General features: G+C 38.6%; 1 protein-coding gene across 9 annotated transcripts in view; it reads right to left on the bottom strand.

Annotated features, from left to right (window-relative positions):
- The window catches only part of LOC122556577 (rap guanine nucleotide exchange factor 6-like), a 375,201-nt gene that overhangs the window by 50,281 nt on the left and 312,016 nt on the right, over window positions 1–12,904 (bottom strand). For all 9 annotated transcript variants that reach the window (XM_043703419.1, XM_043703411.1, XM_043703415.1 and 6 more), the window contains 2 exons: window positions 9,173–9,413; window positions 8,226–8,609 (listed from right to left, as the gene is read on the bottom strand). In XM_043703419.1, coding sequence (XP_043559354.1) covers window positions 8,226–8,609; window positions 9,173–9,413 — 625 coding nt within the window. The remainder of the gene's footprint in view (window positions 1–8,225; window positions 8,610–9,172; window positions 9,414–12,904) is intronic.

The following is a 12,904-nucleotide window of genomic DNA, read 5'->3' as shown; positions in this document are numbered from 1 at the left end:
CCCAGCACCGATCCTTGTGGCACTCCACTGGTCACAGGTCTCCAGTCTGAAAAGCAACCCTCCACCACCACCATCTGTCTTCTGCATCCAAATGGCTAGTTCTCCCTGTATTCTGTGAGATCTAACCTTGCTAACCAGTCTCCCATGGGGAACCTTGTCGAACGCCTTACTGAAGTCCATTTAGATCACATCTATCGTTCTGCCCTCATCAATCCTCTTTGTTACTTTTTCAAAAAACTCAAGTTTGTGAAACACGATTTCCCATGCACAAAACCCTGTTGACTATCCCTAATCAGTCCTTGCCTTTCCAAATACACATACATCCTGTCCCTCAGGATTCCCTCCAACAACTTGCCCACCACCGACGTCAGGCTCACTGGTCTATAGTTCCCTGGCTTGTCCTTGCCACCCTTCTTAAACAGTGGCACCACGTTAGCCAACCTCCAGTCTCCCGGCACCTCACCTGTGACTATCGATGGTACAAATATCTCAGCAAGAGGCCCAGCAATCACTTCTCTCGCTTCCCACAGAGTTCTAGGGTACACCTGATCAGGTCCTGGGGATTTATCCACTTTAATGCATTTCAAGACATCCAGCACTTCCTCCTCTGTAATATGGACAGTTTGCAAGATGTCATCATCTATTTCCCTACATTCTATATCTTCCATATCCTTTTCCATAGTAAATACTGATGCAAAATACTCGTTTAGTATCTCCCCCATTTTCTGCAGCTCCACACAAAGACCGCCTTGCTGATCTTTGAGGGGCTGTATTCTCTCCCTAGTTACCCTTGTGTCCTTAATGTATTTGTAAAAACCCTTTGGATTTTCCTTAATTCTATTTGCCAAAGCTATCTCATGTCCCCTTTTTGCCCTCCTCATTTCCCTCTTAAGTAGACTCCTACTGCCTTTATACTCTTCTTAGGATTTACTCGATCTATCTTGTCTATACCTGACATATGCTTCCTTCTTTTTCTTAACCAAACCCTCAATCTCTTTAGTCATCCAGAATTCCCTGTATCTACCAGCCTTTCCTTTCACCCTAACAGGAAGATACTTTCTCTGGATTCTCGTTATTTCATTGCCGAAGGCTTCCCATTTTCCAGCTGTCCCTTTACCTGCGAACATCTGCCCCCAATCAGCTTTTGACAGTTCTTGCCTAATACCATCAAAATTGACCTTTCTCCAATTTAGAACTTTTAGATCTGGTCTATTCTTTTCCATCACTATTTTAAATCTAATAGAATTATGGTCGCCAGCCCCAAAGTGCTCCCCCACTGACACCTCAGTCACCTACCCTGCCTTATTTCCCAAGAGTAGGTCAGGTTTTGCACCTTCTCTCGTCGGTACATCCACATACTGAATCAGAAAATTTTCTTGCACACATTTAACAAATTTGTCTCCATCTAAACCCTTAACACTATGGCAGTCCCGGTCTATGTTTGGAAAGTTAAAACCCCCGACCATAACTACCCCATGATCCTGATAGATAGCTGAGATCTCCTTACAAGTTTGTTTCTCAATTTCCCTTTGACTACATTCCCAATAACTCTTGTAGGACTTTCAGGGCTCACCAGCAAACAAAAACATCTACACTGTTTATACTAATAAATCCTTTAATAGTTTTAAAAGTCTCAATAAGACATCCCAAATTATTTTTCTCTAGTGCCTCTATACTATACTATGGAGACCAATATTTAGGTATAAAAAAGTTTGGTTAGACGACAAGCTTAAGTTAACCTCTTAGCTTTTCAATTTATTCCTATTGAAATAAAGCCCAGTACCTTGTTATATTTTGTTGGCCTTATTAACATAATCTTAATGACTTGTGAATATGTACCCCACATCCTTCTGCTCCCCCACTATAATGAGACATTTATTTTCCAAGGAGTAACTTTCCTACCAAGGTGCCCATCTCATACTTATGCATTCTGAATTTTACTTGCCCCTTTTCAAGTTTAGTATCATTCTTAATTTTATTGCAATTTTTCTTCATATTAATTGCACCCCTCCAATCTAGAAGTGTCCACATTTATTAAATCTATACTTCAGATTCCAGAGTTCAAATTGAAATCATTTTCATAAATAAAGAACAGTGGCCCTAACACCAAACTTTGTGGAACAGAACTTCCTACCTTTTGTCAGTATGACGAACAATAAATACTATGGCACTCTTAACTAGCCTTAACCTAGATATTTGTCAATCAACGACTGTTGAATTTGAGCACCTATTACTGACCACTAGTTGTCCTGATTTGTCTGATTTGCTAGGCCTTGACAAAAGGAAGAAAGGAGTTATGGGAGGCAATGGCTTAGTAGTATTATCACTGGACTGTTAATCCAGAGACCCAGATAGTGTTCGGGTGACCCGGGTTCGAATCCCACCACAGCAGATGGTGGAATTTGAACTTTTAAAAAAAAGAAATGTGGAAGAGTCTAATGATGACCATGAATCCATATTCTCCTTTAGGGAAGGAAATATTTCATCCTTCCCGGGTCTGGTCCACATGTGACTCGAGACCCACAGCAATGTGGTTGACCCTTAACTGTCCTTTGGGAAATTAGGGATGGGCAATGAATGATGCCTAGCCAGTGATGCCTTCATCCCGTGAATGAATTTTACAAAATTAACAGGTGTTATCAGAATGCCCTGGCCATTAGCTAGGGTAAGAAGGTAGGTATCCTTCCCTAAAGGCAAAGTGGTTACTAAAGAATATTGGTGAACCAGTTGAGTTTTTACTTCTATCTCCAGGTCTTTGCTATTTCTGGACTCAACAAAACGTGCTGCATCCTTCATAAACGAGCTCTTAGGAATCTCTGCTGCCTGTATCCTCACTCACAAAAAGACACGTTCACCAATTGCACTAGCCTACACTGACTCAATTTTAAAATTCTCAGAATTATTGTTGAATCACTCCACAGTTGCCAGAAATGCCTTCAGCTGCCTAGATACTCAACTCTAAAAATTTGTTCCTGAACGTCCACACCTCAGTTTCTCTTTTCCCTTTTAAAATGCTCCTTAAAATCTGCACGAGGTCAAACCTCATGTTTTAATATCCGCTTATGTAAGCCAGTGTTAATTCCTGTTTAATGACTCGGCTGAAAGATAAGTTAAAGATAACTTGTTAAAGATAAAAACTGAAAGAACTGCAGATGCTGTAAAACAGGGACAAAAAGAGCAGTTGCTGGAAAAGCTCAACAGGTCTGACAGACCTGTGCAAAAATATCAGAGTTAACAGTTCGGGTCTGGTAACCAAACCTGAAACTTTATAACTGATTTTTCTCCATAGATACTGCCAGGCCTGTTGAGCTTTTCTAGCAACTTCTCTTTTTGAATGTTAAAGATAAGATGCAAGTTCAATAAAAGCAAAATACTGTAAAGCTTGAAATCTGAAACAAATGCAAAGAATGCTGGAGAAGCTGAGCAGTTCTGGCAAGATCTGTGGAGCGGGAATCATAGTTAACTTTTTGAGACTGGTATGATTCTTCTTCAGAATTTCTCTCTCCAAGACAGTGCCAGATGCAAGTTCAAATTGTTTGGTAGCAATTAAATATCATGGTCACTTATCGCTAAACAAAGAGTGGATTTTTCTTTAGATTTCAGTTCAAGCTATTGAGTTCAAGCTTTCATTAGAGGATTTAAACTCATGTTCTTTGGACAATTAGCTCAGTAGCATAAATACAGCACTACAGTACTGAACCAATGATCCGTTCTAAAGCTTTGCTTCAACAACAAAGTTAAACAGAATCGGAAACAAATACTTCTCAAAATGACTGTCAATCTCGGTATGTGTAACAAAAAGACAACCTATTTTTAAATGCAAGAAAGAGTTTACTGTTAGTATAGCAGAAGAGGAACAGACACCACTCATAAGTATGTATAAACCTTAAGTCAGGACTCAATCCTAATAAAGTAACAAAAAATTACCGTTAAGAGTTCATTATTTATTAATTGTACCAAGCCTAACAGAGAGCATCAATGCTGCTTACACATTTTATTTCTTCATTAAAACGGACATAATTGGCAGCTGGTAAGCCAGTTATAAACATCAATACCTTTATTTTTTGCAACAAAATCTTTTTAAAGCCAGCTCAGAAATTGAAATTTATAAAAATACTTTTTTAAAATGATGACATTACAGTTAAGTTCAGTCATGCTTTTACTAGTACTTTCACAATAGTCCAGATAATGCAGTTGTTAAACTGCACACAGTACTCCAAATGTTGTCTGAACAGAGTCTTATAGAGCCTCAGAAGTACAGCCCTGTTTTTATATTCAAGTCCTCTCAAAATAAATGCCAACATTGCATTTGCCTTCTTAACTACTGACTCAACCTGCAAATTTACCTTGAGAGAATCCTGGACTAGAACTCCCAAGTCTCTTTGCACTTCAGACTTCTGAATTTTCTCCCCGCTTAGAAATTAGTCCTTGTTTATATTCTTCTTACCAAAGTGCATAATCTCACACTTTGCCACATTATACTCCATCTGCCACTTCTTTACCCACTCTCTTAACCTTTCCATATTCTTCTTTAGCCTCCCTGCCTCCTCAATACTACCTGTCCTTCTACCTATCTTTGCATCGTCTGCAAACTTATCCAGAATGTCTTCAGTTTCTTCATCTAGATCGTTAATGTTTAAAGTGAAGAGTTGTGATCCCAACACTGACCCTTGCAGAACACCACTTGTCACTGGTATCATCTTGAGAAAGACCCTTTTATCCCGACTCTCTGCCAGACAGCCAATCTTCTATCCATGCTAGCTCCATGCCTCTTAACACCATGGGCCCTTATCTTATTCAGTAGCCTCTTGTGCAGCACCTTGCCAAAGACCTCTTGAAATCCATGTACATAACATTCATTGGCTCTCCTTGGTCCAGCCTGCTCATTACTTCCCCCAAAGGACTCCAGCAGATTAGTCAGGCATGACCTCTCCTTGACGAGATCATACTGACATTGCTCTATTTTACCATACACTTCCAAGTATTCAGACATCTCATTCTTCACAGCGGACTCCAAAATCTTACCCACAACCAAGGTTAGGCTAATTGCCTGTAATTTTCTGTTTTTTTGCCTAACTCCCTTTTTAAACAGGGGTGTAACGTTAGCAATTTTCCAATCCTCTGGGACCCTCCCTGACTCCAGCAATTCTGGAAAGATCACCACTAACGCAGCTGTTCACCGCCATTCATAATTAGATGCAGTAGGAATGCAGAACTTAGATCTGATCCAATGGTTGCTGAATTGCTTATCTCTGCTTGTCGGTAGTTTTAACCAGGATGACACCGTATGTTTGATGCTGCTCCTGACATGCCCTCTTGCAATCTTCACTAAATCAAGATTGATTCCCCTTGATGGCAAAGGTAGAATGGAAGATATGACAGGCTATGTTGGAGTACAATTCAGCCACTGCTAATGGCCCACAACACCTTAAAGATGTCCAGCCTTGAACTGCTGTGTCTCTATTCAAACACTGTCTCATTCAGCGGGGGTGGGGGGGGTTAGGGGAAGGGGTGTGTGTGTCTGTGTCTGTGTCTGTGTGTGTGTGTGTTTTTGAGATGGCAGTGGTGGTGGTGGCGGTGATGCACATGGTAATCAGGTGGTTCCTTGCCAACAATATGTCATTGTGTCCAGGTTGATGTTTCGGACTCTCACAACAACGTCTTCCCACGTTATACTATTGTGGGGCCATCTCTACTGGTTCTGGCCTGCTGGTGTAACAGGACATAACCAGGGATGGTGACAGTGGTGCCTAGAACATTGCCTGCAAGGTATCATTCCATGTGATTCTGTTTCAAGCATTTTCTTAGAACAATATTTTTGACCTGGCAGTATTCAAAGAGATATGGTCATTTAAAAATGTCACAGTAAAATGTTCCTTTTGCCAAGAATGGTCATAACACAGTAGAATTTCAAATCTAGTTTGGGGATGAGGAATGGAAGTCTGTAACTGGAGTCTTACTCTTGTAATTATTGTTATTTAAGGTGATTAAAACAGACTTGGGTGAAGTAGATGAGAAAATAAGACTTAAAAACTAAGACTGTGGAGAAGAAATGTACATTTTAAAGAGGTATTTCATTACTCTCAACAAAGAACATTGAGAAAGAAAGAGTATCCATGGCTAACTGAGGAAGTCAATGGTTAAAAGAAAAGCTGTGGTAGACTGGAAGAATCAAAAACTCCTGGAAACTAAAGGAGAAATTGGTGGCGTATGAGGGAAAAAACAACCAGCAAGTATAAAGACATTAAAACCTTCTACAAGTTTACAAAAAGAAAATAAAAGCTAAAATGAGCATTAATTTCAAAGGCGATCAGACTGGGGAGTTAATAATGGGAAGTGGCAGATACCTTGACAAAAGTATTCTGCATCTACCTTCACAGCAGAAAACACAAAAAGCATTCCAAGAATAGTAAAAGAAAATTGTGGGACAAGGCTGGGGGTTGAGAAACTGACACAATCAGTGAGAGAAGAAATACAAGGGAAACAAATGAAACAATTGGCTGACAAGACCACTGGTCCTGAATCCTCGGTTTTAAAAAAAAAATGTCTGCAGAAATAGTGGATGTATTGTTCAAAATCTCCCAAAATTTCCTAGATTTAAGGAAAGCCCCAGTGGATTGCAAAACTGTAAATGTGCCACCTGTTCAAGAAGGAGCAAGACCAAAAACAGGAAACCATAGGCCAGTTAGCCTATCAGCACATCGTTTTTTTCTTAATAAATCAATCATGATTTCTCTTTCATAAAATCATGCTGGCTTTGCCCAATTGCATATGATTTCCATCATCCTCCTTAGTAAAGGATTCTAGCAATTTTATATGATAGATGTTAGGGTAACTGGCCTGCAGTTTCCGGTCTCTTTCCTTTCTTGAATAAAAGTGTTATTAAAAAAAACACTAAGAAAAGGTATTATTAAATCATTAGCTATTTTTCAATCTGCTGTGACATTTAGAATCTAATAAATTTTGGAAGAATATATCCAATCCAGCTAGGAACTTTTTCTAGGACTCAATGATAAGTCCATGTGCACTTGGAAACTTGCCAGCATTTGGGTCTAATACTTTTTCTAGCATCTTTTCCCTGGTTATTGATAATTTCATTTAAGTTCCTTCCTTTGATTTCACCTCTTGATTTACAAGGATCTTTGTAAAGTTTTCTAAATTCTCTACAGTGAAGACAGACATTAAATTTCTGTTCAGTACATTTGCCATTTCCTTTCGAATTTCACCCCCAAGTAACAACTTAATTAAACTCTTCCAGTATCAATTTCCCAGATTCACTCTCTAATAGACCAACAACAGTTTTAATTACTCTTTTCCTGTTAAATACTTGTTGAATTTTTTATTAGCTCATTTTATATTACTAGCTATCTGTCTCACTTTTTTATGAGTCATTCTTTGCTGCTTATCAAAAACTGATCCATTTTCTGACCTACCATGTAATCCTTGGATATGTACATCTTTTCTTTCAGTTTGATATTATTGTCAATTTCTTTAGCCATGGATGAAGCATCCTTCTCAAACAGCCTTTCTTTCTTTCCTGTTGCTGCAGTTTAAGGAGCCCAAATGTCTTTACCCTCAAGTGCAACCCGACTAAAGGTATGGATGAAGCCCCTGCTGCTGGTAGTCCCTGCCCCGAAGCAAAATAAAAATATAATCCCACTTGGTAGTTGCTATGAATGCATGTCACAACATCAAACTACTCACAATTCAACAAAGTAATTGTACTAAATTGACAACTGAAAAGGTTGCAGGTGGGCAGTGTGGTGATCAAATGTTACACCATTTAAGTAGGAGGTGGTTTAAGAAGACTACTGTTAAGATTTGTTGCTAAGGGGAAGTTGAGAGCTTTAGTCAATCAAAAGCAGAGAGATTTGGAATCTAATGTTTCTTGCTGACTAATAACATCGTCATATTAAAATATAAAATAGGCAACAAAGTTATTCCTTTGTGAACCATGTAATTTAAAAGGAAAATGTTCTTTTCAGATTAATCACATTAGTTCCAATGAAAGCTAAATAGGAAAAGAGAAAGTAGCAAAAAAAACTTTTGCTTTACTGAATTTACTAAAAGGCTACATTGAGAGTCAAAATGGCTCATCCTGTGCAACACCTCATTTTGGCTAATTCAGTTAACATTTCACATAATAGGATATTTTAGGTTGACACGTGACAGTGCCAAATAAAATCAGATTAGTCATCAAACCAACATGCGCACTCAGTTCATACCTGATAATTGCAAACATAGAATTGAAGTTCTTGCATTCTCTGCAGTGTAGGGCAATTTTGATGAAATGTTTAATTATCTTTACCCTTTTCCACTGAACAGTTTCCTTCAAAATCTCAGTTGCGACCCAGAATGTCTCCTGATTGATAATATCCTCAAACTGCTTAAGATGTACATTTCCTGTTTTCGACTCTCTTTTGAACAGGTCATCTATATATTCAGTGGGTTCAATGTTACGGAATAATTCAAAGTCACGCATTGAGAGCTGAGTTGCTACTTCAATGGTGCTGAGTTGCAGCAGAGATATTTGGCTTTCCCTTAATAATTCCTGGGCATCTTCATCTGAGCAAAGAGTTTCTGTTTCCATATTATTCTTCAGATAGTACCTGAGCAATGAGATAAATATAAGTTATATTGCTTTGAAACACCGTCATTTTATAGTACTTGTTCAACATAATCCATAACTGCTCTCATTTAGCTTTCAAATCAGAATCTGTTTCCAAATGTGCATATCACCTTCTTTCCTCCATCTCCATCAGCCCTTAATTCTAGGTGCTCTTTGCTGACTGAATTTTGAAAGTTTCCACAGGCAATAGTCAACTACCTGGAAATGTTGATTCTTAATTATACTTTTAGTGATGTAATTTTTTAAATTAAAAAAATGGGACTGTTCCACAAATGTAACATAGTGCTTGAAGCATAGTAAAGTGGACTATAACATCCCAGAAGTGATCAAAACACTTGGAAAATTATAGTCTAAGTTCTAAAGATCATACAATAAAACTTGCAAAAATACAAAATAATGCTAGGATTCTAGTACATTCCACACTAGAGATCAAAACACTTGGAAAGTTATCAGTCTTGGACAAGATGTACAAATCTTGCAACATGTTATCGAACTAATTAGATTAAAAAACTCTCTGCATGTAACAGTCTATGGTTTTCTCACCTGCCGTTCAGCTGGATTCGGTCAGCAAGTTTGGATAATTGATCAGGTAATCTCCTTTGCTTGATGACACCTTCAGGGCTTATAGAAACCTCACAGAGTGAATAAGTTTCAGGTGGCGCAGTCAGTCCAAATTCATGAACGGAGTGGGCAACAACTTCTTTTGCAGTTGTATCTTTGCTGATGATGATGTAACAACTTTGTTGGTCTGCTTTAAAGACTCGAATGACTTGATCTGGTATGTCTGTTTATGAAAAAGTCAATTATAAATATATATCCACAATCTGCATTGTCTTGCCCATATCTTCAGTCAAACATTTGCCTTATACTGAATACATCCTCCCCAAACACACAAATACATCTGAGATCTCACTCATTGAATGACAAAACAATGGGAGAGATCCTGGCTTTTCCAGCAAAACATTCACTCTGTTGTTCTGCATAGTTCCTTAAACAGAACAGTTAACAACACTACGTTTTGGAATACAGGTGACAGAAGTAACATGGATTAATTTGTTGGTGGGTCAGCATTTGAAACTCACTCAGGGAACAATCAAGTCTGTTTCAAAATGTCTCCAGAGTCAAAATAAGAGAAACCATGTATTAGAAAGCTATCACAAGCTGCATAACAGTTTTACATAATAAAAAGAGAAAATGCTGGAGAAACTCAGCATGTCTGGCAGCATCTCTGGAGACAGCAATAGTTGATGTTTTGAGTCTCATATGACAGCTTCAGAACTCCAATGTTCAAAAGAAAAATTGAACTTGAAATGTTGATTCTGTTTCTCTCTCCACAAAGAAAGCTATGCCTGCTGAGTTTCCCTCACATTTTCTCTTATTTATTTCAGATTTCTAGCATCTGCATTTTTTGCTTTCATTTAACAATTTTACACTGTTTTTGACATTTAAAATATACATTTCAAGAATTATCAATACAAAGAACAGCCAATGATGATTTTGTAGAAGGTCCAGTGAATCAAACTAATCTGTAGTATATGGCAAATTATCTCATTTTAGCTGGCAATCAGGGTCAGGGTCAGGGTGGATGAGTGGGAAAAGCTGGAAGGGAGCTAGGGAAGAAAAACTGTCCAGAATTTCTATTGGCAACGATAACTAGCAAACCCTGCTCGAACCACAATGGATGAGGAAAGAGTTTAGATTCATAATCAGTTACCTGTTGGTGTCCATCAATCACGTGAATACATGAAACAAGTTAATCTGAATGAGATAGTACATAGCTATCACCATCCATAAAATCATTCACTAGCTTTACTTGCTATATACAGGAGTGCAACAGTATTAAAAAAGGCAAAATTAGAAGAAAGCACAAATCAGAACTTTGTTCAGAATGCTGATGTTTTTAACCTATCTGCTCGCTGTAATATATGTATCAAATGATCTATGATGGTGCTGATACTTGTCCACTCTGAACTGTATAAGATGGTTTAATACGAGAGAAATCTATCCAATGACTTACATGGGTAAATGATAACGACTTACATGGTAAATGGTACCAATCTAAGCTCCTGTCAGACTTCACTGGGGTAGTGCAGGGAGTCAAGTCCCATTAGTCCCAGAGTCGTGAAATAGAAAGATTTTATAAAAGTATGCAAAGTTGCCTAATTTACCTATTTCTTTACATCTGGTTGACATAAAGCAGGGACCAGGTTCTGTACTTCACAAGAATTACTATTTATTACAAATAATACATTTTAACTACAGGTAAACACTTCAGAACCCTTAAACATATAACTTTACTAGTTCCCTCAAACAACAGCAAAGAGGTTAAAAACAGCAAGGAAAAGCTAAAATTGTTAGTGATATATAGACTCCCAAATAGTAGCCACACTGTAGGAAAGGGGTATAAATCAACAAATAATAGCTTGTAAAATTAATACAGTAACAATTATGGATGACTTTAATCTTTAAATTGATTGGATTAGACAAATTGGAAAGACAGCTATGATGCCAAATTCAGAAAGTGAATGAGAAATAATTTCCAAGAACAATATGTTACGAAGCCAACCACGGAACAGGCTGTATTGGATGGGAACGGGTAATGGGTGCACTGGTTTCCTCCCAAAGATGTGCAGGTTAGGTGAATTGGCCATGCTAAATTGCCCATAGTGTTCAGGGATGTGTGGGTTAGGCGCATTAGTCAAGGGTAAGTATTGAGGGCAGGAGTAGGGGAATGGGTCTGTCTGAGTTACTCTTCAGAAGGTTGGTGTGGACTTGTTGGACCAAATGGCCTGTTTCCACACTGTAGAGATTCTATGATACTAGAGGATTGAAAACTGCAAATGTGACAACGCTATTCAAAAAAGGAAGGAGACGATAAGCAGGTAACTATAGACTAATTAACCTACTGTTGGAATAATGTTGGAATCAATGGTAAAGAAGTAAAAGCAGCACATTTGGAAAATCATAAACTAATAAACAGAGTCAGCATGCTTTTATCAAAGGGAAATAGTGTCTGATTAATTTGAGTGTTTTTCAAGGAAGCCACAATCAAAGTGGACAAAGTTCACAAAGTCCCCCATAAAAGGTTAAACCACAAGATAAGAGCCCACAGTGTTGGAGGCAGTATATTGACAGAGTCACAGAGATGTACAACACAGAAACAGACCCTTCGGTCCAACTTGTCCATACCAACCAGATATCCCAACCCAATCTAGTCCTACCTGCCAGTACTCGGTCCATATCCCTCCAAACCCTTCCTATTCATATACCAATCCAGATGCCTTTTAAATGTTGGATAGGAAAATTAGATAATAGGCAATAAACAACAAGTAGGGATAAGTGGTTCTTTTTCAAGGTGGAGACCTACAACCAGTGGGGTTCCACAATGACCAGAGCTAGGACCGCAACAATTTATTAATATCTTGGAGGAAGCAAGTGAATCATAGAATCCCTACAGTGTGGAAACACGCCATTTGGCCCAACAAGTCCATACCTACTCTCCAAAGGGTAACCGTCCCAGACTCATTCCCCTAACCTATTACTCTACATTTACCCCTGACTAATACATCTAACCGACACATCCCTGAATACTATAAGCAATTCAGCATTCCCAATTCATCTAACTTGCGCATCTTTGGATTGTGAGAGGAAATCAAGCATCTGGAGTAAACCCACGCAGACACAGGGAGAATGTGCAAACTCCAGATCAACAGTTGCCAGAGGCTGGAATTGAACTTGGGTCCCTGGCACTGAGAGGCAGCAGTGCTAACTACTGAGCCACCTAGCAGCTGACACAAACACAGGTGGAAAGGCAAATTGCAAGAGGGATACAAACAGTTTACAGAGAGATACTGATAGGTTCAGTAAGTGGGCAAGAAGTTGATAAACAGAGCGGAATGGGAGTAAATGTGAAGTTGTTCATTCTGGAAGGGGGAGCAAAAGAATAGTATTATTTAAATGGAGTATGTTTAAGGCTGAGATAGATAGATTCTTGATTAGTAGGAGAAAGCAACAGATATGGGGAAAGGGCAGGTGGGTAGATGTGAAGAATGTCAGATTAGCTGTGATCCTATTGAAAGGCAGAGCAGACTCAAGGACCTGAACAGCCTTTTCCTATTTCTTATGGGCTGAAAGTCCCCCTACACGCATGTAGACAGACAAAACAAAATGGTGTTATGGGTAGAGGGAGAAAACTGAGAAGGCAGTTCAATGATCCCTGCTGTAATAACATTTCAATGAGACTGATGAAGATGGTAAAGGAATATGGGAATCACT

This window comes from Chiloscyllium plagiosum, chromosome 14 (assembly GCF_004010195.1).
Source record: "Chiloscyllium plagiosum isolate BGI_BamShark_2017 chromosome 14, ASM401019v2, whole genome shotgun sequence".
In the NCBI taxonomy this organism is placed as follows: Eukaryota; Metazoa; Chordata; class Chondrichthyes; order Orectolobiformes; family Hemiscylliidae; genus Chiloscyllium; species Chiloscyllium plagiosum.
Note: the sequence above shows the minus strand (reverse complement) of the source record. Positions and strands in the feature narration are given on the sequence as shown.